This window comes from Phocoena sinus, chromosome 1, assembly GCF_008692025.1.
Source record: "Phocoena sinus isolate mPhoSin1 chromosome 1, mPhoSin1.pri, whole genome shotgun sequence".
In the NCBI taxonomy this organism is placed as follows: Eukaryota; Metazoa; Chordata; class Mammalia; order Artiodactyla; family Phocoenidae; genus Phocoena; species Phocoena sinus.
The window spans coordinates 116,548,139-116,572,085 of NC_045763.1; the positions used below are offsets into that span (position 1 = coordinate 116,548,139).

The following is a 23,947-nucleotide window of genomic DNA, read 5'->3' on the forward strand; positions in this document are numbered from 1 at the left end:
ATGCAGAAAGTCTGGGCTTTGTGGTCAGAGAGATCCAAGTTTATCCCAACACTTATTGGATGCATCATATGGACAAGTTACGTAACTTTTCTGAGTCTTAGTTACTCTCTGAGTCTTAGTTAACTCATCCTTAGCATGTGCATAATAATACCTATTAAAGGGTTACTCTGGAATAATTAGAGCACCTTGCTTGGATCATGACACACAGAAGGTAATCAATAAATAGAGATTTCCACCCATCTTGTAAACTTATAGAGCTTCAGCTTCTAGATGATCTACCCTCTTCCTTGGCCCATTTCTTCCTAGCCTTTTTGGTTTGCTATTTCCTCTTCACTGGCAGATTTTGAACCTAGTTCTCACAGTTGAAGATGTTAAGCATCTTTGATTCATTTATTAAATAAATACCCATTAAGCACCTTCTAAGTGCAATATGCTGTATTAGGGCCAGTACCAGATACAGAGACGAATCAGGTATCAACCCTACCTGCAGAATCGTTAAAATTTAGGAAGAAAGCGAAACTTGCAGTACAAAAATTAAAGAGTGATGCGTGATTTAAGAAAAGTAGATAAAGTGTTGTGACTCAAAAAAAATCAGAAAGTATTTCCATCTGAGGCAATCAGGGAATCAGGGGAGCCTTCTTGAAGGAAGTGCCACAGAAAATAGGCTTTTTAGGGCTTAGATGTGTGAAGATGGGTGAAGAGCATTATCAACAGAATGACTGTGGGAAAGGGAATGTATGCAGGAAAGGAAAGGGTTTATAGAAAGAATTCCAAATAGTGTCATATGTCTGGGATATGGGGTGAGTGAAGTAAAGAAAAGACAAAGCTGAAAGACATATTGGCATCAGACCGTGCAGGATGTTATAAGCCAGGCTAACAAATCGGGATATCATCTGCAGACAATGGGAAGTCAGTGAGGGTTTCTAAGCAGGGAAACAATATGACCCATATGACTGGAGCTCTCTCTCTTTATCTGTTTTTCAATGTGACTAACCTGGGCCTCCCCTTACTAACGGTCTTGTGGACTCAAAGTCTGCATTTCCTTCCAATGACCCTGCCTGAGCAGAACTGTCATTATTTCCACTTCAAAGTGCACGCCACCTTTTCAGAGCGCTCTTAAGTTTCCCTTTCGAGTCTGCATCCATTGAGGGAATTTATGCTGATGTCACAAACAATTGGCAAGCTCTAAATCCAAAGAACAAGGCTTTCACATTCCATTCCAGGTTATAATTTCTGCCATTTATCCATGTTTCTGTGAATAACATTATAATCACTCATCTGCACCCAGGGGAGTGGCTCTTCGGAATTTATCATTACAGGTATACAATTTTATAAAACCAGCAAGATAACTTTCAGGCATATTAACAGACAGTTCTCAAGAGGAGACATGAGATCATAAGTACTTTGGAGAATTACAAGGTAAAGTATCACACCCAGGAGGAAAAAAAAACACCCAGCGACTTCTTAATCAGTTTCTTAAAACACAGCAAACTAGAGTGAGTTCCTTGTAAACCTACAGAGACAATACTGTATATCAAGCATATCCCCAATACGCCATTTATTGGAGATTATTTGTTTAGTTATCAGACCCCTCATCTAAACAATTCAGTTTCGTTTGAATGACCGACATCATCATTTCACTTATTCATCCTATTCAGAAAAAAAAAAAAATGCCAGCATAATGCAGGAGGAGGGGAGGGATGAAAGGAATATAAGCAAGGAGAAAAGCAACTGAGAAGAAGGCAGAAAACAGCACAAATGAAATAAGGAGCAAGAGAATGAAGACTAAACCTATGCTATCTGGACAGAAGACATGCTCTGCCTGAATAAGAATGGACACGGCAGAGCGCCAGTCGTGACTGAATGAATTTTACCAGAGCCAATTAAATGTACTGAGAGCCCACTCTGGGCTAAGTGCTGAAAATACAAAGATGAATAAGGGAAGGCTCCTTCTCTTCACCAACTCTGAGTTTAGATGAGGAGGCCGATAACTAAACAAGTAAATTGCAATACAATGGCCTGAAATGCTACAAGAAACAGGAGCTGTTGGAAAAGCTTTGAGTGCACCACCAGCAGGAGAAAGAGGATCCTTGAGAGGGTGTTACTTGGGTGCCTTTAGGTAAGTCACTGAACCTCTCTAAACCTCATCTCTAAAGAGTGATTCTATCTGGCTGCCTCTCCCTCAAGGTTGTTTTGACATGAAATGAATTCATGATTGAAAATCCACTCTGCAAACTGAAAGCCCTGTGCCAGCGTAGGAGATGGCTATTTTATCCATTTGAGCAAAGGTCTATTTAGTGCTTATTTTGCGCACTAGGTACCAATACTGTGGTGTGGGGCACTGACCCCTCTCTGGCTTCTCCCTGTACCTCCACCATTCCAAGCTTCAGCACAACCAGTTTAGCTTCCCACTGTGTGTGGAAGTGCCCACAAACAGACGACCTGCAAAATACCGTGAAACACTCACCATCTTCCGGTTGCCTCCATTCTTGATGTCCACAGAAGGCAGCAGGGCGAGGGCACCCAGGGGGACTCTCTGTTGGATCTGAGCGCCCTTGGCCTCTTCCTGGCCGCCTTTTCCTTCTCCCATCCTCTTGCCTCTTTCACCAACACTCTCCTTGTTCGCTTTCTTGCCTACTTCTACCTGTTACAGATACTTTTTTTTTTTTTTTTCCCCCACTGCTTTACTCCCCCGCCCCATTTGGGCATTAGCGCTTCTCCTGTTTCGGGAACAGGAGTCATTTCTCAAACCTCCTGGAGCACGTCTGAGGAACAGTGGAGAGGGAGGCGTCTCCTTGAAGGCCAGTGAACCTCTGAAGCTATCTTAGAGCCCTATCCCGAGGTTAGGACTCTTTCTAACACCCTCTCCCTTCCCCCATCCCTCTCCCTTCCCCGGTACTCCTTTCCCTCCCTCCCCCACTCTCTCCTCTCCCTCACCCTTCTTTCCCTTTGATTCTGCAACTCTCTTCCTCGTCCCCTTTCTTCTCGTGGACCCTAAGACCAACGTCCCACTTACCTTTTTAGTCTCACACCCCTGCCACCCCGTACCCTCCCCACCTCCCCTACCCATCCTCCTCGGTCCCATCGACCCCTTCTCGTCCTGTCCTCTCCCACTCCCCTCCCCCGCTGCCTCTGGAGCTGGCGCGCTGGGACAATTGGCGAAGTTCTGCCTGACTCCAGGCCCGGGACAAGGAGCAGTTCCGGACTCTGCTCAGCAGCCGATGACGTTACTGAATTTTGCGCGTGTGATTGGCTACTGGCTTTGCAATGGGAGATCCTGTAAAGATTCTCAGGGCCGGTTTCTTTGTCCCTCAGTCCCGCAGGTTGAGTTGGGGAAAATAGGCCATGGAACCTCTACAGTGCTTCGCAGAAGGGTTTAGGGGCTATCTACTAGGAAGAGAGCCGGTGACTCAAGTCTTGGGCGTGTGTTTGTGCCAGATGAGGGAGCAGAGTCAGTGATATAAAATGGTGAGTGGGACTGAAAGTGGAGGAGGAAAGCTTGACAGCCGTAAGCACCGGATAGAAGGTAAACAATCTAGGAAGGCGTGGGGTAACTTTCAACCCCAGCTGTGGTCTCTGTTTTCAGTGCTAAGGGTGTCACCTTGAAACAGAGCTTTGGATTTGGAATCAGTGCATTTAATTTCCAGTCTTTGTTCTTCTGTTTGTAGGACCTTGGCAAGTCACTTCATTGTTTTCCTCTCTTCAAGATAGAAGTGGTAATACCAACGTACTTATTTAACTGGTTTATTAAAAGGATTAAATGGAAACGTACTTTTTAATTATTAAACCTGTCATTATTTTAGTAGATAATTTGGTGTAGCAGAAAGAATCCCGGATCGGGAATGAAAGTCTTTGGTTATCTTTACTGTTTCTGTATGACCTTCGCCAAGTCACTTTTAACCCTAGTGGGCATCAGTGTCCTCACCTGTGAACTGGGAGAACTGGACCAGATGACCTCTAAGATCTCTGTTGGCTCTAACATTATGTGATTGACTGCCAAAGCTTAGCATCCTCCTTTAATTCACCCCTTCGGAGGAAGACTTCACTTCCTTTTTCAGGACTTGAGTTAATCACCCCCTTTTGTGAGAAAGCCACCTTCTCTTAGGTACCCTGGTGAACCTGCTTTTCACAGGGGCCAGTCCTCTCCCCCATCCTCAACAATGAAAGTACAGATCCCAGATGGTAGCAGCTTACATGTAGGGCTCATCCTTCATGGAGACTCTCTCCCCAGGCTACTGGCAAGAGCAGAATTTGGAGCTGGGGACTCTGGCTCCACTCGAAGAGGCCATGAGCTCCACAGTCTGGAGCAGCCCTGACATGCTGGCCAGTCAAGGTGAGAATCCAGGCCCCCTCATCTCAATGTCCCACAGTTCCCTCCTCCATCCTCACATCATCCCCCACTCATGTTGCTTCCACCCTGTGTTCTCCACTCCACTCATTACCACACAACTCTTCCCCATCTCCATGTGACATTTTAGCACTTAGTTCTACACCACCAACTCCTTTGGCACCTACTCCTCCTTCCCTCACTAAGGTACAGGGACCTCCGCATCCCTTACACCTTTTTCCAAAAATAAAATGATTCCAGGAGGAGTGTATTACTCAGAATAAAGAGGTTCTGGAAAGACACAATCAAGATAGAATTCTTCAAAAGGAACCAGGGACAATGGGATTACCAGTCAAAAATCGGCATATGGCTAGCAGTAAATGATAGGTTTCCCAAACCTTTCGTTGAGATATTTAAGGAAGATATCACTTCCACCTTTATTCAGCCGGCTCAGTCTCTGGCTTGCTAACATTGAAGTCGTAGTTCTGATTCTCCAGTTAGATGATTATCTGAGGCGCATTCCAGTGAAAAGAGCACTGCCTTGAGAGTCAGGATTCTAGTCCTAACTAGAATCACTGATGGGTAGAATGATCTTTAGCAATCGCTTCGCCTCCATTGCCTCATTGTCTACATCTGTAAAATGAGGGAATTGGATTCCATGATCCCTAAGATCCCTGTCAGTTCTAATTTTTATGATTCTAGACACTAAAACTAGCAGCAAGGCTTTGGGCTCCAATTTGGAGACAGCCACTCAGAAGCATTGGTGTTTGGTGTCAGCTCTGGCAGGTGCCACCTTCACTCTTCAGGGCCCCTTCTCTGCTAGCAATGCTCATTGAATGTTCCTTGGAAATGGAGCTCTGGTGACCAGGAAAGACAGGAATAGGCAGATAGGGCAGGGGTAGGGTTGGTACCATAGGGAGCATGGGGATTGTTTTAAATTGCTCAAACGGGGAGTGTCGGAAGTACGTTGCTTGGTTTCTGATTCAGAGGCGACGACGCTGGTGAAGTAATTTAGTGCCATAGAAGAAATTGTGTGGATGCTTCAGGAATCAGAGCTAGAATGCGTTGTTTTAGCTCTGCAGAGGTCTGTGCCATCGGGTCACAGGAAGTCAGACCTGAAGATGAGGGAATCAATATTAGGAATCAGAATCCATGCTTTGGGGAACATGGGACAACACTGGGTGGAGGAAGCAAGTGTCACACAGACTGAGGGGCTCACAGCTAGGCCTGATTAGAAGGCACATTTGGGATTCAAATGAGTCATCCTCACGCTATCTTACTAGTCCTTCTTTTATTTAACTTGACTAAGTAGAGAGAGATTAGAAACCATATTTCTATCACATCAAAGGGAAAACCATAATCCATTATTCTTTAAAACAACGTCAGGATAGTGATTTGGGTTGTGTGTTGATTTGGGAGGCGGGTAGTACTGATACTGAAAGGAATATGTTAAGGGAGCTGATGATTGAAGGGAAGTTATTGTTGGAGGAATTGAAAAGTCTGTGTCAAAACGTTTTAGGTTTTCTTAAAAGTCTTTTTTGTTTATTTTGCAGTTTTATCAGCTACCTCTTGTGTAAACGAATGTGCAACCCACATTCTTGGGGGTTGGCCTTTTTTTGGCTTTTAGTTGGGGCATTATTACAACCACTTCTGTTCTTGCCCTTATATGCAGGTGGTGGCAGGAAGGTAAAACTGAATGACAGACTCGTATGTGTGTTTTCAAAGGTGAATGGTAGAACTCTATCAGAAAAGATACATGGGGGGTGGTATGTGTAGATCTGGGGTGCCTTTATCCCTGTAAATGTTTGTGGCCCTGTCAGTTCATTCAGCAAATAGTCAACAAGTGACTGTTTTTCTGTGCATTCAAAGCAAGAGGAAGTGAGGTCTGTCTCCCCCTGCCTCACCCCACCCCTATTCCTTCCCCCATGATGCGTTAAGAGAATACAGAGACATGGGCCTTGGACGGTCTGAATTAGATGAGGTGGACTGTGGCCCAGAAATGGGTGGAGGGGCTAGTGCTGCCTTAGGAAACTAACCCAATTCTACTCCTGCAGACAGTCAGCCCTGGACATCTGATGAGACAGTGGTGGCTGGTGGCACCGTGGTGCTCAAGTGCCAGGTCAAAGATCATGAGGATTCATCCCTGCAATGGTCTAACCCTGCCCAGCAGACTCTCTACTTTGGGGAGAAGAGAGGTAGTGTCCCACGAGTTATCTGCCTCCATGGGAAACGTGGGCTGGGGAAGGGGGCTGCAGAGCTGAGAGGAAATGTCCCTGTAGTCCAGAGGCTGAGAAATGTGAAGGAACGCTATTTGGGGAAGCAACAGGCCATGGGCTCCTCAGCTGGTTCCAGGGAAACTTCAGAATTACGGCTCTGACCTAGGCCATGCATGGTCTTATAGGGTCCTGGAGTGACTCACCCCAAAGGAGCCCTAAGAGACAGCTGATGTCAGTGTTGCCCCAATGTGGCCCTCAAATCCAACCTACTTTTCTGAGTATCTCTGAGGCTACTGAGCCCAATGGCCCAGGAAAGTAACTGAATAAACTTAAAGACGACTCAAACTCAGGAGCAGTTTTTTTTTTTTTTTCCCCCTGCCCCAAAACCACACTAGACCCTTTCTTGAAAAAAAAAAGCTGGCCTGGGATTGGAAGATAAAGATGAAAGTCACCAGTTAAAGCCTTGCTTCCAATTCTCCCAATTTCCCCCAGCCCTTCGAGATAATCGGATTCAGCTGGTCAGATCGACGCCCCACGAGCTCAGCATCAGCATCAGCAGCGTGGCCCTGGCCGACGAGGGCGAATACACCTGCTCCATCTTCACTATGCCCGTGAGAACTGCCAAGTCCCTCGTCACCGTGCTCGGTGAGGCTCCCAAACCCCAGTGTCTCCACAGCGTGATTCCTTGCAAACAACTCTCCCTGCGTGGGCCCCTGAAGCGGCCTAGAGCCAAGCAAGTCTCCGAGCATTTGGGGAAAGTTCAGCGCGTGTTTCCGTTGCAATGGAATGAAATGCAAAGAGTGCTGGGGTCTCATCTTTTCTCCTTTACTACTGTTTGCTCTGGGACGAATCTCTGACTCTCCTTGAGCCTGACTTTCCTAACCCGTAACAAAAGGATGATGGTGTCTGTTCCACTTACCTCCCCAGATTGTGTAAGGGAAACATTAGAAGTATGTGCAGTGTATGATTATAGCTTCCAAGAGGAGTACCCCAGTGGTTTGCATGCTCTCATCGTGATCCTCCATTTTAATTTCCTTCTTTGTTCCCCTGAGCCTCACATATATCTGTGGCCACCCAGCTGTGCTTTTGGGTTGTTGGGTCATGTATCCTCTCAGGTATGGTAAATCTCCCACCGCCATTATCTCCTCCCCCTGGGGTGGTCTTTCTCTTATCAAAGAGAAAGATAATTTCTCTAGCCTTCTACCCAGCATAAACCAAACTAGAACTCAGATATCCTAACCCTCAGAGAGTCTACCTCGGCAGGGGGAGATGAGGTGTGACCTCAGCGTGCTTCTCTTTCCTATCCTGGCCATCCCCTATCCATGGCAGGAATCCCACAGAAGCCCATAATCACTGGCTACAAGTCATCGTTACGGGAAAAGGATACAACTACCCTAAACTGTCAGTCTTCTGGGAGCAAACCTGCAGCCCAGCTCACCTGGAGGAAGGGTGACCAAGAGCTTCATGGTAAGTTCTTCCTGCTTTGGGGGTGACAGGAGGAAGTGGTGCTGGGACAGCGGGGAGAAGAGAGGGAGTGAGGGGCACGTGTCTATATGCCTGTGTATGTGCACATAAGGCATGGTGTAGAAGAAGAAAGGGGAATGACAGATATTCTGTGGACAGTCGTGTGTGTGTGTGCGTGTGTGTGTGTGCGCGCGCGTTGGGGACTCCATCCTCCTTGTGTGTACATATCCATTTCACAACTTCCTAAGTCTGCCTAAGTTGAGACGCACCATCTGTATGTCTACAGTGGGGCCCACACAATCTCTGCATGTTAGGGCTCACTCTGTGTCTATGTGTGTGTGCGAGTGTGTGTCTGTTTCTTCTCTCTAGGGGAACCAACCCGAATACAGGAAGATCCCAATGGCAAAACCTTCACCGTGAGCAGCTCAGTCACCTTCCAGGTCACCCGGGAGGACGATGGGGCAGACATTGTATGCTCTGTGAACCACGAATCTCTCAAGGGAGCTGACAGATCCACCGCTCAACGCATTGAAGTTTTATGTATGTCATGGGCTTGTGAGTGAAGAGGATCTGGTATGAGATGGGGAGTGGGGAAAAGAAACGTGCGGGTTACTGTATATGAAGCACCAGGCACAGATAAGTAAATAGGTTAAAAAAAATAAGACAAGAATTGCCGGGGTTAGGCCAAGGGTCAGCAAACTTTTTCTATGAATGGCCCAATAGTCAACATTTTAGGTTTTGAGGGCCATGTGGTCTCTGTCTCAACTACTTAACTCTGCTGTTGCTGTAGGAATGTAGCCATAGATCATATGTAAACAAATGAACGTAGCTGTGTTCCAATAAGACTTTATTTACAGAAACATGTAGCTGGCAGGACTTGGCCTGATAGGTAAATTTACCATCTCCTGGGCTAGGCCAGTGTTATGCATCTAGATTGTAAATTGTAGCAGTAACTGTAGCAAATCGAGAATTAGAAGACAGATTCTAGTCTGCCCTCCACCGCTTACTAGCTGAGTGATGTTAAGGAAATTACCCCACTGAGCTTGATTCTTTCTTTGCTAAATGAGAAGATGGACATGGAATCACAAAGGCTTCTTCTTGGTCTAACATACTATGAGTTCAAGAAAAGAGGTGGCAGGAAAACATGCTCTCCCTGGCATCATTATTCCCAGATTTCTCCCTACAGTACCGCCACTACTCTGCCCCAGGTCTATGATTTTTCTTGGGATTCTGACCTGAAATGGCCACTGTGAAAATCACTACTCCCAACCTTTCCAAGTATCCTCATCCCTCTATGGAATCTGCCTTGAATATGAGTGGGAAACGACCCACTCACCTGAGGAAATTTACAAGTTTTCAAAAAGAACTTTTCTGAGTAGAAAAGTCAAGGGGAGGGCTTCCCTGGTGGCGTAGTGGTTGAGTCCGCCTGCCGATGCAGAGGACGCGGGTTCATGCCCCGGTCCGGAAGATCCCACATGCCGTGGAGCGCCTGGGCCCGTGAGCCATGGCGACTGAGCCTGCGCGTCCGGAGCCTGTGCTCCGCAATGGGAGAGGCCACAACAGTGAGAGGCCCGCGTACCGCAAAAAAAAAAAAAAAAAAAAAAAAAAAAAAGTCAAGGGTAGAAATGGAGAAGATAATGAGTTATAAAAGAATGTACTTCTTGTCCTAACTTATCTAAAGGCTGGGTGTTTTTCTAAAATAACTCAAACCTTTCATCTCTTCCTTATGGAAGATCCAGGCCTGACTTCAGTGTTCTTTAAATCAATTGCTAGACCCATTGCTGAAACTTGACCGTGAGGTAGGTTTGGGTTGGTGTCACTGTCCGTTTAGCAGACTCTCAATCTGGAAACAGACAACCTGGATTCTAGCCGCAGAGCCGCTGCTTACTAGCTATGTCACTTTCACCAAAGCACTCAATCTCGTAGCGGGCCCTTCTTACTTCAGTGAATTTTCATGAGGGTAAATGAAACACTATATAATGAAAGAACTTTGTAAACTTCAAAGTTCTGTATTGCTAGAAGGTGTTTCTCTGATAACTAGTTCTGAATGTAAAGCCCCTGGCCTTGGTCTCCTTGTCCAGGGCCTGGTCCCTGGCCAGGGCTAAAGAAGGCCCTCCCCTGTCTGAGCCCCAAAGACTCCTCCGTTAGGCACTGGACCATCTGGCAGTTACTCTCCAGGGATCATTTTGGCTCAACTGTGATCAGCAGTCAGTCAACAAATGCTATACTACAGGTGCTGCACTAGAGGCTTCTCTGGCTGTGAGGCCTTGGAACACCCGTTCTCTCACCTGGCCTGATTCTCTTCGTCCCGTTTGATTGGACTGAAACACGTTCATTAACCGGATGTTAAGGTTGGCTGTTTCCTTAGGGGAAGCTCGGCCTCTTTATCTGTTGTTCTAAACCGACATCTGGTTGTATTGTTCTATGCGGCCATCTGGACCCAGCCTCCTAAGCAGCCCTTCGGCATCGGTGGCAGATGCCATCATTCCTTCCCAGAACCCATCTATATTGTGTCAGGGCCTTTTTGCAGCCAAAATATGACCTCCTTCTCTTGCTGTTTCAAAGCTCTCACTTCATTTTTGGACCAGCTACTAAAAATGATGTTCTGCATTAAAGCATTGCTTCCCATTTAAGCTCCCTTGCAGAGAGGATGGAGAGGTTGTGAACTCAATCAGTGATCAAATTCAAGTTTATTTGTCCCGTCAGAAATATGTATTAAGTTCCATTTATGTGCTAGGCACAGATGATCCAGTGATCTCCCTTCTCAGCTCTCTGTTAAGACATCCCTTGGGTCCCCAGCAAGGACAGACCTTCCATAATCCTACCTCTGCAAGGTTGCCATATGACTCCCTCACACATCCAACAGCAATGGTGGTCTTTGTTCACAGCCTCTTGGGCTCCTAGGCCTTTAGGGGTGGCGGCTGAAATGCATAACTGGATGATTCTGGGATCGAGGTGACCCTGAGTTTCACGTTGACCCCATTTCCTTCTCCACAGACACACCAACAGCGAAGATTAGGCCAGACCCTCCGCACCCCCGCGAGGGCCAGAAGCTGTTGCTCCACTGCGAGGGGCGTGGCAATCCCGCGTAAGGAGATCCACTTCCTGGGTTGTAATGCACCTCTACAGACTAAGACTTTGCCTAAAGTCTTCCCATCTCCTTCGTACTGTCTGAGCCGCTCATTTTCCCTGACACTGTCTAACAACACCCATCCTCTGATTGCTTCTCCTGCAAAGCAGCAGAAGTGGGGAGGGGCCGCCCCCTGGCTGAGCCCCTGAGGTTCCTGTAAGGAGCCAAGTCACAGTTAGATACAAGCTAGGCGATCTTCCTCGTCCCCAGACTGAACCCCAAGGAGTCCCTCTCCGCCTGCCTCTGAGCAGCTCAGTGTCTCTGGCCCCTATAACTGCTCAAGCCTTCATCAAACTGTCCTTGACTTCCTTGCTCCCAGTTTTGTTTTGTCCTTCTTTAGCTCCTTGCCCTACTCTTTCCTGAACCCTTCGATTTCTCTGCCTCAACAGCCCCCAGCAGTACCTATGGGAGAAGGAGGGCAGTGTGCCGCCGCTGAAGATGACCCAGGAGAGCGCCCTGATCTTCCCCTTCCTCAACAAGAGTGACAGCGGCACCTATGGCTGCACAGCCACCAGCAACATGGGCAGCTACAAGGCTTACTACACCCTCAATGTGAACGGTGAGCCCTCCACAGCTCTCCTCCAGCAAACCCCTTCTCTTCTCCTCTAACATCTGGTACCCCGGTCTTTCCATCTCCCGATAGCATCCCCAGACCACAGTTGGGAGTGGGCTAGTAGGGCAGCAGCCCACCACCAGAGGGCCTGAGGACTTAGGCTCTAGGTCCATTCTAGAATGTGGAATAAGGAAAAACCAGTGGAATGGTGGACTTTCATCTGCCTTTGTTTAGCAGTGGTGACCCAGGCAACACCATCCTCCAGCCCCTGCACTCACCTGGCAACAAGAATAAGAACTCTGTGTGTAGAGGCCCCCGAGCTGCTCAAGTGTGAGTGTAGATGCGTCTCCCTTTGCAACAGGCTGTCCTCAGAGTTGCTTCTCCTGTGACTAGTACAGGATGCATGCTGCTGCTGTCATCTCCTTTTCTGCAGACCTCGGACACATTATACAGAATCGAGGTGGAAAATAGAGCTAAGTTCGTACTGTGCTGAGAGACAGTCAGAATCTTTTCTCAGATGCCATATTTTCTAGAGAGACTAGATGATGCTCCTTCTCTGAAGTTCTTCCCAGAGGTGTGACCACACAATCCAGCTTCAGGAGAAGTGATAGGCTAGGACAGAGGCCTCTGTATGCAGAGTTGGCAGGAGGTTTTTTGAAGACCCCAACAGCAGTGGGGTCCTGCCAGAAAGCCTTAATAAGCCTTTCCTCAGAACAGGGGAAATGCATCGTCAGGGGAACATCAGAGACTCCCTTATGTGAAATGCCCATTAAAACAGTGTAGGGATAGCAGCCAGGCCTCCCAGGAATAAGAGATCGGAGATCTTGGGACCAAAGTGTCTAGATGGGGTGAATCCAACTCCAGGAGCAGACCTCAGCATGTGGGAGCTGCGTCAGCACATCAAACAAAGCTATTGTAGGGTGCCAGGAGCAAGGACAATGCACTGAGGTCCTGTGTCTGCCCCCAGATCCCTGACGATGATTGGCAGTGAGAGAAAATTCCTGTGCCCTTGTGGTTGGTTTCTTGCTGATCCCCCGCCACCCTGTGCTAGAAAGCGCGGTCCTGTTTGACTGCATCTTCTGCCAGTGCTGACGCCTGGTGGTAGAATGAGTTACTGCACCTCCTTCCAGAAATCATCCTAAACCGAGTTGACTCCCAATTACCTGGAGTGAAATTAAACGGAGCTCTACCTGGAGACAGTGACACGTAATTGATGACCCCAGAGTTCATTTTGGTCGTGCAGACCTATGCTCTTCTAGGGAATTTACATTCCCATAGCCTCTGGGATAATTATCCAGGACTGATTTTTAATGCGGATTGTGTCTCACATTCTCCCGGGGGTGGGTGGAGAGGGGAGAGAAGAGAAAGAACAGTGGATAACCTCACTGTGCTCCCTCCAGATTACAACATCACACCCACCCCTCCTATCATAGAGCCCCCGCGGACCCTCTTCTCCCTCCCTCCCAAGCAGAGCATAAAAACCAGAGCATAAGTTTTTTTTTTTCCAAATAAGGCGGAGACAGGCAAGGAACTAAAAAGCTGGTCCACTCAAGCCTGAGGAGACATAAGGTAGGAGAGACAAAATGTATGAGGAGTCAATGAGGCATCAAGGCTCAAGCTGAGTCTATAAAACAACAGTAGCTCTCCCAGGGGTGGGAGAGCCGCGACTAGAGCTCATGTAATTTGGGACACATCAGAACTGTGCCCTGGGCCCGTGCACTGTCTCCTGAGATCTGCGGAACCCTGACTAAGGCTGCGGCTCTCCTTCACATGCCTGGCCAAGCCTGTGCTTGGGAATCTATCCTCTATCGATGCTGCTATGGAGGACAGATTCTCTATATCCAGTGACCGAGACCTTGCCATCATGGGAGGAAGCAGTTCAGTCTTTGTCCTTCCCACAAACCTCTGGTTGGTGGGGAAGTGAAGATGGAGTCCCAGACCTCTCTGATGAGACCTGCTGGAGGATTGCGTCTTGCTGGAACTCTAAGCTCCCCTGCCAAGAAGGAACACTGTTCTTTATATAGGGAGTCACAGCCCATCGTCTTTTGTAAGGTGCTCTCAAAGTGCCTATTCCTGGCTCCATCAGTTTTTCACTTCTCCTTCCCTATCTGATATCAGGACAATGGGTGAATATGGTGAGAAGCCCCCCTAGAAAGGCCAGCTCAGAATATAAATCAGACGGGAGGGTAAGAGGGCATGGGGGATAGGGAAGAAATACTCTGCTAACCCAGAAATTGAAAGAAAGACACACAGACACACCACACACACACACACCACACACACACACACACACACACACACACACACAACACGAGATGATTTAGACATTAAAGTGATGATCTTTGACCAAGGTCAAGCTTCAGGTTCACGAACTCAAAAGGTTAAGTGTGAGCAGATGTATCTATTTATTCATGATTACATTCTTTTAAAACAATTACTATGTTCCAGATAGTCTGTAAGAAACTAGGTACAAAAGAAGACATATCCCTTTTTGCTGGAAGATGCCACTCCATTCTCCTGATGTTAGTCCATGTTGTCAGCTGTGTAAGATGATCCATGGCCAGGTCAGAAATGCTGTGAGATAGAAGTTCTTCCCACATCTGACTGTGTGCATCCCACCTCCCTCCAGATCCCAGTCCGGTGCCCTCATCCTCCAGCACCTACCACGCCATCATTGGTGGGATCGTAGCTTTCATCGTCTTCCTGCTGCTCGTCCTGCTTATCTTCCTTGGCCACTACTTGATCCGGCACAAAGGTCAGAGGCATGAGGGAAGCATCAGGAGGGATTGGGAGTGGGTAGGGAGATCAGTGAAGGGCAGGCTGCAGGAAGGGCCTTTGGAGACTCAGTCGGCCCCTTGGAGAGTTTGAGGAAGAAAGAACACAGCCAACCCTGTGATAACTGAGCATCTCCAACCTCACAGTAGAGCCTGATCCCTTGGTGGCCATCCAAGTAAAATCAAACCTTCCCACTCAGTCAGCTGCTGCTCCCATGCTGCTCGGCCTCCGGGGTCTCCTGCCATAAGACAGAAAACTGCCGAAACTCTGCCTCTTCTTCCCATTCCTTCCTGCACTTTCCTCCTTTCTGTTCAGCCTCATGTTTCTTTGTCCTTTGGTCTCCCTGTGCCTTGTCCTCGCACCACCCCTTTACTTTTCTCTCCTCTCCTGTATCCCTGCCATCTCTCCCTCCCCTCTTCTCACATGCCTTCCTCTCAGACCTCCCCCTCTGTTACTCCTTCTAGCCAGCAGCTGGACTTACGTGGACTGGGCAAATGCTAGCCAGATCTCAGGTTCGTTGTCATGGAGCTGACCTAGCAGTTTCCCTATCACCACCTTACATGCACACGCGCATATATACACACATACACACACACATATACACATACACACACCATTTTTTTTTTGGCCTGTATTATAGATCAGACTCTAATTAAAGGCAGGATTCATTAATTCTTGGAGGTGTGGTCAGGTGACAGATGTTGGCAGCAAGATGCAAATTAGGGCAGGTAGAGAGGAAGAATAAAGCTAGGCAGGAGAAAAATTACAGAGGCAAGGTGTGGGTGGGTGGTGGGAAAGTGGACAGAGGGGCTTCAGAGGTTTGGAAACTGCTCCTAAAAGAAGGAGCTTCTCTCTCTCTCCCCAGGAACCTACCTGACACACGAGGCGAAAGGCTCTGACGACGCCCCAGATGCGGACACAGCCATCATCAACGCAGAAGGCGGGCAGTCGGGCGGGGACGACAAGAAGGAATATTTCATCTAGGGGCAGCCCCCCAGGGACCCCGTGGGGACTGCTGGGGTCATCACCAACCTGGACTTGTACAGAGCGACCCCAGGGCCGCCCCTCCCGCTTACTCCCCAGCGCCCCCCCACCCCCCTGTACAGAATGTCTGCTTTGGGTGCGGTTTTGTACTCGGTTTGGAATGGGGAGGGAGGAGGGCGGGGGGAGGGAGGGTTGCCCTCAGCCCTTTCCGTGGCTTCTCTGCGTTTGGGTTATTATTATTTTTGTAACAATCCCAAATCAAATCCGTCTCCAGGCTGGAGGGGCAGGGGTCCTGGGGTGAGGAAAGCCAACAACAAAAAAACAAAAACAAAATAAAAAAAACCCAGAGTGTTAGGAGGAGAATGAGGAAAGGGTAAGGGCAGGAAAGAAGCGGGGTCAGTTTGGTGGGGGGCTCTCACCAGCCCTCCATCTTCTGCAGCAGGGGCTCTTCCCGGACTTCTCCAGGGACGGGGAGGTTGTGACCAGGAGCTGGAGGTGGCTTTTCCTCTGTTAGTCGCACACCTTGAGCTCTGGACACAGGAGCAGGTACCATCTGACACCCCTTCTCCACCCCAACAGGAAAGGAGTGAATGGCGGTCCCCGAGGGGATGTGACCTGCAGGTGGCATGCAGCCACGCGTGCGGGGGTGGGGGCCAGGGCTTCCCCAAGGGGGAGGACACAGGTCCTTGCAGGAGGGGCAGATTTGGAGAGGAAGGATGGCGGAGATGGCTGCCCACGATGAACGAAGCCAGGCCCTTTTCCCAGGAACCGCCCTTGGCGGTGGTGGTGGGGGGGATAGCAGAGCAAGGCTGCCCCTCCTTGCTCCAGCAGCTGTGGGAGAGGCACTGCTCTGGGCCCTAAACTGCATCCGCTTCCCCGCCGAGGGGCCCTTCACTGTCACCCTGGCAGCCCCTGGCCTGTTGCACGGCAACCACTCATCTTATGGCATTGCTCAGCAACTCCTCCCCGTCTTGTGCTGCCCTGTGGCCCTTCCTGTTCCCGAAGCTGTCCCTAGTCCTCCCTCCCTCCCTCAGCAGCCAGGCAGACATAACAACAAAAATACTAAAAGGAGCTTCACTGCACTGAGCTGTTTCCTGCCCAAACGAAGGGAATAATGTGAGTGCGTGTGTGTGTGTGTGTGTGTGTGTGTGTGTGCACATATGTGTGTGAGTGAGAGGCAGAGGGGCTCCTGGGCATGTGGGCGGGCTGTGGGAGGACGGCTCCTGTAAAGGAGGGCTTTGGGAGCTGACGGTCCCTAGGCAGGCTGTGTACCTCACCTGGGATGTTGCTCCATCCTGGTATTTTCCATGCCATCCCCGGCGCCCATCTGTTATGGAGAAAACAGTCCCAGCGTGTGTTTTTGCTCAGTCGTCCACCTCATCTCTCCCTAAAACACAGGGCATTCAACCCCCGCCTCCATTTCCCCTCTCACAGCCAAGGAGTCAGTGCCACAGCCTTTGCTATGCATCCCCCAGGCCTCTCCCTGGCGCTGACCCTGGAATGACCACTGTCACTTCTTGTTCCCATAGTCTGTACCCGGCGCGTTGAGGGCTGGGAGTGATGCTGCCTGTCTCCTTCCCACCTCCACCCCTGCTTTTGATTTTCTGTCTTCCTTGTGGCCGAGCCGGTTGCCGTGGAGACGAGACTGCTCGCCCTCCCCGCCAGCCGGCCGCCCTGCCTCAGACCCAGGGTGCCCCTGGGCACTGCTCTGCCCCTCCTCCAGCATGTCCTCCTGCCCTGACAACCCAGAGGCGTGCAAAGTGGGGGCAGCTGCAGCCAGTAGATCTGCCACCCCTTTCCGTTCAGGTAATACCGTTGTGAATCTTCCAGCCGCTGGTTATAGCCCGGGGTCCCCTCCTCTTACAGCAGCAAGGCAGCCTAGGGCCCCAGGCCTGTGGGCTCCCGGCCTCCCAGCACCCGCTTTTGGGAAAATGACTTTTCCTCTTCGAGCTGAACCACTCTGTCCATATTACACAGAAGCCATATTTGTACGGGGGGGAGGGGGAGGGGCCGTTGTGCTGTGTGTGTGTCTGTCGGTGGGGGGGGGCGGGGCAGGGAGCAGGGAGGGCATCGTGTATCTTTATAATCTTTCTAACTCTCCTGTGCTAATCTCAGAGGGGCCACCCTCAATATATCTGGATTATCCGTGTCCTTCGGCTGCCTCCTTCTTGCCGCCCTTGCTCCTGTTGGGATGCGTGTGTGTAAGGGCTGTTCTGCTGGTCCCCCCGCACGTGGCGCCTCCAGGGGTGGTGTGTGCCTTGCCGTGCTGCTCGCCCCAGGGCATCTTGTATGGAATGGATATAATTCTCCAAGGGAGAGAAGTGTGTTCATCCCCTTTGGCCAGGTCCTTTCATTCCACAGCACCTGACTGCTCCCCATGTCCTGTGCCAGGCTGTGCTGGAGAAGAAGACCCCCCAAACACCATTCCGGGACCACTTCAGCAGACCCTCCAAACTCCCTTTCTAGCCCACCTCATGTTGAACCTGAAACTGAAGCTAGAGTCCTGGGAGAAAGGGGACCGTCTTAGCAAGATGGCCATCCCTCTGCACCTTTGCTTCCACCTCCAGGCGGCGCTGTGTGAGTGGGAAAGACCACTGGTCAGAACGGACTACCACATGGCGTGCTTTCTTGGACAAATGAAACAGTGTCGCCTAACCAACCCTGTTTATCTCATCGTTCCAGCTCGGACACTCCATGACTCACCCCTCCCAATGTCCAGGCTAAGTGTCCCCAAGTGAGGAAATAAAATGCATGGTAGGGGTGGAGGGAACAAAAGAGCAGAGATCACGTGAAAGCAGTGGGATGGTGGGGAGAGGGGGTACCAAGGAGCAGCGGTGTCGGTTTAGGGGCATCCTCCTGAAGGGTACACGCCTTTTCTCCCTGTGCCAACTGGAGAGAAATAGCTCTCCCCCACCACAAGAAACGTTACATCTTGCTAAGATGCCAGGCCAGTGTAGCATTTCCAGAGCTTTTATGTCCCCCAACAGAAATATGAATAGAGATTACCCCATAGGCAACAGTCCCATTTTAAAATATGCTGTCCCATTGTCCCCCAGAGCCTGCTTTAACTTGTCACGTCATGTGTTCTGCTTGGTATGGAAGATGCATTCGCTGTGCCCATAGGTGGCTGGGCAAGTGCCCAATTGCTCCCTGAAGTAGCTTCATTATGCAACCTTGACAGCTGCCCCCAAGCCCTCCCTCCTCTCACACTGAAACACCCAGACCTGGAGATAGCAGTACACACACCAAGACACCTGCCTAAAACCTAGCACTAAGATATGATATACAGGATACACAGCCACACACACAGACAAGAACAGATAAGTAAGTACATTCCTACACCCAGACTGATACAAAAAGAGCCCCTGCTCGCACACATGTGGCTCAGGCTGCCAGCATCACATGGATCCAGCCACAAACACCACTAACACCCCCTCCCACAAACACGTCCCTTTTGAACTATCTTTCCTTGGATCAAGTTCAAGGGGACAGAGAAGCAGTGAGAGCCATCAGCTGCCCTTTCCCTCCAACTTCCCAGTACATCTCTTATCTCTGTCTCACACTTCACCTCTGGCCCCCTCTTCCTTCCTTGTGCTTGAAGAATCCCTTTATGCTGGGAACCCCCTGGCTTCTCCACCTTCAGAAAGTCTCCCTTTCCATCTTCGGGAAAATACCCACCTTCTGGTCCCCACCTTTTTCCTTTCCTGAGCGCAGGTCCCCACCAGTGGAATCCACCCTCAAAACAGGAAGCCCTGGGCCAGGGCCTCAAGTGGTCCTGAGGTTCAGGAAGGCAGTGGGCGTGGGGTAAAGACTTCCTGAATGCATCCCCATCCTGCACTGCCCGCCCCATAGCCCTGCCCAGAGCCAATGGCCTTCATTAGTCCCTGGCACTTATCTGGGAACCACAGCCACTGACAGAACTATCCCAGCCCATCTCTCTGCCTGCCCTGAGCCCAGCAGTGTCATGGGGAACTGTCTGCACCCGGTGAGTGTGGGTCTGAGCCCACAGCCCCTCCCTCTCTGCCCCCCCACCACTCCTTCTGTCTGCCCCTTGGGTCTGTATACCTCTATCCTTCTCTCATCTCTTGTCCCTTCCCTTGTTTTCCTTCTCCCCTTTTTACCTCAGTGTCCTAGGTCCTCCTCATTCATCTTTGTCAGTTCCATCCAGACCTCCCCCCTCCCCGCTCTCCCAGTCCTGTCCACTCCCCTTCCCTTGCTTTTCTTTTCTTTTTTTTTTTAAATTTTTTTTTGGACACAGACCATCTTTTAAAGTCTTTATTGAATTTGTTACAATATTGCTTCTGTTTTATGTTTGGTATTTTGGCCGCGAGGCATGTGGGATTTTAGCTCCCCGACCAGGGATCGAACCCGCACCCCCTGCACTGGACCACCAGGGGAGGCCCTTCCCTTGCTTTTCTACGACTCTTTGCTCCTCCTGAGTCGCCCTGCCTTGTCCTCTCCCACCATCCCCACTCCATCCAGCTCTTCCAGCCCCCACTTCCCCACTGTCTTTCTCTCCCCACCTCTTGCCCTCGGTTCCCAGGATACCCTTCAGTGAGGTAACTAGATGTTCTGATTGCCCCTTCTGAGAATGTCCTCCAGGTGGCTGATGACAACTCTACTAAACTGGCCATTGAAGACAAGATTTGGAGTGAATTTCTTGAGGCGTACGATGCAGACTATAACTTCACCGATGTGGAAGCAGCTGCACCCTGCCACTCCTGTATCCTGCTAGACGACTCCTCACTGCCCTTCTTCATCCTCGCCAGTGTCCTTGGCATCCTGATTAGTGGAGCTGTCCTCTACGCATTTCTCAGACCTCTGTTCCCCCGTCAGGTCTACCAGAACTGGCCTATCCTGGTGCAGTTGGCTGTGGGAAGTGCTCTCTTCAGCATTATGGTGCCCATCCTGGCACGGGGGCTAAGTGGGGCCCTCATCACCTCCCTCTGCCACCTAGCTCACTTGGTCTCGTATGGCTCAGCCTTTGCCCAAGCTCTGCTGATAGGGTGCCATGCCTGCCTGGGCCCCAAACTGCGTATAGGTCACGTCCCAGGCCTCAGGCTGGGGATCAGTGTGGGACTTTGGGGAGTGGCTGCCCTATTGTCACTGCCAATCACGCTGGGCAGTGACACTTCCCATGGACTCTGCACAGTGACCTTCAGCGGGGAATGGGAAATTTTGCGGTACATACATGCTGCAGCCTGTTTTGCCATCTTCATCTTGTTGCCACTGGGTTTGTTGGGAGCCAAGGGGCTGAAGAAGGCATTGGGCAGGGGGCCATGTCCCTGGGTTAATATCCTATATGTCTGGTTCATTTTCTGGTGGCCTCAGGGCATGGTTCTGGGATTGGACTCCCTGGTGAGGTCCAGGGCCATGGCGGTGTCAACATGTCTGGCCCAGCAGACCCTGGACATGCTGCTGGACCTGGCAGAAGCCCTGGCAATATTGCACTGTGTGGCTACACCCCTGCTCCTCGCCCAGTTCTGCTACCAGGCCATTCAAACTTCTCTGCCCTCCCTGCCCCTCTCGGCAACACAGTCTTCTCATCTGGACATCCTTGGATGCAAATCCTAGCTCTCTTCCCACCTGTCAACTTGAATTAAAGTGTATGCTGTTTTTATGAAGCTGGTGGTTTCTTGTTTTGTCTGGGGATGTAGAAGAGAGGGAGGAGAATGGAGAGAGAGAGAGAGAGAGAGAGATTTCACAGCAGACTTCCCTGGCAGTGTCTGCTTCTCTGACTGGCCTGGGGAGAAAATGAATGATGTGCAAACATCCTCGGGGCACACAGATGTTCTCTTGAAGTGTGGGGTTACTGCCATCTCAAGGGGGAAGAGCAGGGGGATCAGAATATGAGGAGAGCAGCTAAACCTAAACTAGAAGAGATGGCTTAGCTAGTAAAGAAAGAAGAGAAGCTGTTGCAGAAAGCAAATGAAATCGGAGTAGAAGCCAGAGAGAGAAAAACAGAGAAGACTGAAGATGAGGCCAGAGCATGACTCCTCCTCCCGGCTCAGCCTGTCCAGCCTTCCTCCCTGTCTTCTGTCTCCCTGTTGGCATTGCTTAGAGATCAGGGTGGTGGTAGGGAAGGTGGAGAGAAGCATCCTGAGGGACCTTACTTAGTCCAGGGAACAAATCAAGATAATTCTAAAGCCACTTCCCAGGAGTCATCTCTCCGAGGTTTATTCCTCAGCAAAATCCTAATCCCTGTGTGTGTGTGTGTGTGTGTGTGTGTGTATCTGTCTGTCCTCAATCTGTTAGAACCCATATCCACGTTAGATGAATGCATGTAATAACAGATGTCTACGTGTATACTTGCCTCTCCATCAGTGTCTGATTTGCATTTGTGTATGCTCCGATCTCTCTCAGGCCTCTCCCTTCACCTCATTCTGTTCTCCTTCCTTGTTCTCAGGATATGGAACCAGGATTTGTAATTCACTCCTTACCAAATGAGTTTTCCTTACTCCGGTTTCTGTATCTAGTCTTCTCCGTGAAGGATGTGTAGAGGGAACTAAACAAACCAAGAAGTTGTGAAGCCTGAGATACTTAATGGGGAAGGGCCTGATCTGGCTGGGTCATCTTCTTGGATGCCAAGAATTTGGATCCCAAATTTCCCTTTCAAACACCTTTCAGCTCTCAAAATAAACCTTTTTTTGTTTGCCACACAAATATACCCTTCCGCTTTCCACGCTGTACCCTTTCACTCTGGGCGCCCCTCCCCCCGCCCCCCCCTTTCTCTGGATGCTTAGTCATGATCCTGAGGGCTTTTACTCAGCCAAGTTCAGGTGATGATGGGAAGGACCATGAATCAGCCCCACTTCATAAGGGGAACAACTTCTACTTGCACCAACAAATTCACCGTCTACCCAAGATGCCACACACACACACGAGTTTCTCCCTCCAACCCAGTTAAAAAGCTGGGGAGACTTGAGAGATACCTTATATCTGTCTGAATCTAGGTATGGTCTTTCGTTTTTCAAAGATGTGCTATAGGGCTTCCCTGGTGGTGCAGTGGTTGAGAGTCCGCCTGCCGATGCAGGGGACACGGGTTCGGGCCCCGGTCTGGGAAGATCCCACGTGGCGTGGAGCGGCTGGGCCTGTGAGCCATGGCCGCTGAGCCTGCGCGACCGGAGCCTGTGCTCCACAGCGGGAGAGGCCACAACAGTGAGAGCCCCGCGTACCGCAAAAAAAAAAAAAAAAAAAAAAAAGATATGCTATAACTGGTTTCTCCCCTAAACCGTTTCTGCTTGACTCTGGACTTTGGAGCTAAGTAGGAGAGTGCAGGAGAGGAGCAGAGGTGAGTTAGAGCATCCTAGGCTTGGGGAATTTTCCTGGGTGGGTGCAGTGACAAATCCTCTCAATCCCCCACCTCCTGTCTCTTAGCAACCACCAGATTAGCTGCCGATTGGTGTATCCTAAATTGAAAGGCGGGATTTAGGGACCTATTGAGAGGCGGGAGACATTCTGAAACAGAAAGGAAGGCAGAGAAATTGAAGAAAAAAGACATAATTTACAAACCTAAATTATGCTAAGGTCGCCAACCACAGTTTATGCATGTGTCCCAGTGTTCTCTTTTTTCTTACTCCCTTTCCCGCCTATTCTCGTAGTTTGCCCCCTCCAGCACCTGACCATTCTCAATCCTTCAGACATCGGCCAACTCCTTTACAAGGAATTGGATTCGGAGGCTGACCTAGTTAAGGGGGAGGAGAGGGCATTTTCGACTTGCTGAATCTTCCAGTGTCAACCTGATGCAAGGGAGGCTTAATTTAAGACCACTGGGGTTGTCTTATCCACACCCCAAGCCATGCCTCCAGATAGAAATCCCTCTTTTCTCAGTCCTGTTAGAGAGACCCTCAGATAGCTCTGCAGCTCTCACATCTTTCACAAAAGAAAGGCAGAGGCAGAAGCCTGCAGCTGATAAGAGGTCAGGATGGGTTGGAGACGCCTCCCCATGGCTATCTCCTCCCCATTCCATCTCCACAGCTTTGCCCCAGTCCCCTAGGGGGCTGGCCTTTCCCTGTGTTATCTACACTGCATTTGGAGAGTTCTTCTGTCAGTCTAACCCCAGCCTCAGTCATTTCTTTAAGGTTTTCCTGGGGTCCTGTCACACCAGTCCATTTAACCCACTGAATGCCACCAACCACTCCCAAACTAGTCTAACTCTGGCATGTTTTCTGAAACCCTTCAGGAATACAAATCCTATTTCCTTTGAACCCTTCAGAATTTAGTCTCAGGGAAGGCAGAAACTTTAGCTGTGTATGAGTTATTGGACCTAAAGAAAAATACCCTCTCAGAAAGATGACAGCCAGGGAGCAAGCTCTTGGGAACACTCCACACCCTGGGTAGGGTCAGTCTGCACTGCTTCTTTATGGAGAGAGACTTATTTCCTAAGGGAAAGTGGAAGATCACGTTGATGCCCATAGTTCATTGATTTCAAACTGCAGCCCTTCCCAAAGGATTTAGGAAGCAAATACCTGGTGCTCACACCCTTTTATCTACTCCTA

At 49.8% G+C, this 23,947-nt stretch overlaps 2 protein-coding genes across 5 annotated transcripts in view; both read left to right on the plus strand.

Annotated features, from left to right (window-relative positions):
• Window positions 1-15,757, plus strand: part of CADM3 (cell adhesion molecule 3) — a 29,081-nt gene extending 13,324 nt beyond the window's left edge. Inside the window, exons 2-10 of one of the 3 annotated variants that reach the window (XM_032609488.1) lie at window positions 4,232-4,333; window positions 6,382-6,522; window positions 7,036-7,188; window positions 7,873-8,010; window positions 8,377-8,547; window positions 11,005-11,095; window positions 11,527-11,696; window positions 14,320-14,445; window positions 15,331-15,486. In XM_032609488.1, coding sequence (XP_032465379.1) covers window positions 4,232-4,333; window positions 6,382-6,522; window positions 7,036-7,188; window positions 7,873-8,010; window positions 8,377-8,547; window positions 11,005-11,095; window positions 11,527-11,696; window positions 14,320-14,445; window positions 15,331-15,449 — 1,211 coding nt within the window. In that variant the 3' untranslated portion in view covers window positions 15,450-15,486. Of the gene's footprint in view, window positions 1-4,231; window positions 4,334-6,381; window positions 6,523-7,035; window positions 7,189-7,872; window positions 8,011-8,376; window positions 8,548-11,004; window positions 11,096-11,526; window positions 11,697-14,319; window positions 14,446-15,330 lie in introns of all 3 variants that reach the window. The other 2 variants (XM_032609495.1, XM_032609503.1) reach the window with 2 other exon arrangements.
• A 3,484-nt stretch (window positions 15,758-19,241) lies between these two features.
• On the plus strand, window positions 19,242-21,073 carry ACKR1 (atypical chemokine receptor 1 (Duffy blood group)). Of its 2 annotated transcripts, none has more exons than XM_032609526.1 (2): window positions 19,242-19,434; window positions 20,052-21,073. In XM_032609526.1, the coding sequence occupies exons 1-2, from the start codon at window positions 19,414-19,416 to the stop codon at window positions 21,021-21,023; spliced, it is 993 nt and encodes a 330-aa protein (XP_032465417.1). In that variant the 5' UTR covers window positions 19,242-19,413; the 3' UTR covers window positions 21,024-21,073. The 2 variants fall into 2 exon arrangements, with proteins under 2 accessions (XP_032465417.1, XP_032465407.1); XM_032609516.1 differs by having other exon boundaries at window positions 19,371-19,434; window positions 20,040-21,073.
• The last annotated feature ends 2,874 nt before the right edge of the window (window positions 21,074-23,947 follow it).

Bases quoted from the DNA above. Each gene is read 5' to 3' on its own strand.
- ACKR1 (XM_032609516.1), top strand. From the start codon at position 19,414: ATGGGGAACTGTCTGCACCCG. The intron at 19,435-20,039 runs GTGAGTGTGGGT...GCCCCTTCTGAG, and splicing joins TGGGGAACTGTCTGCACCCG to AATGTCCTCCAGGTGGCTGA.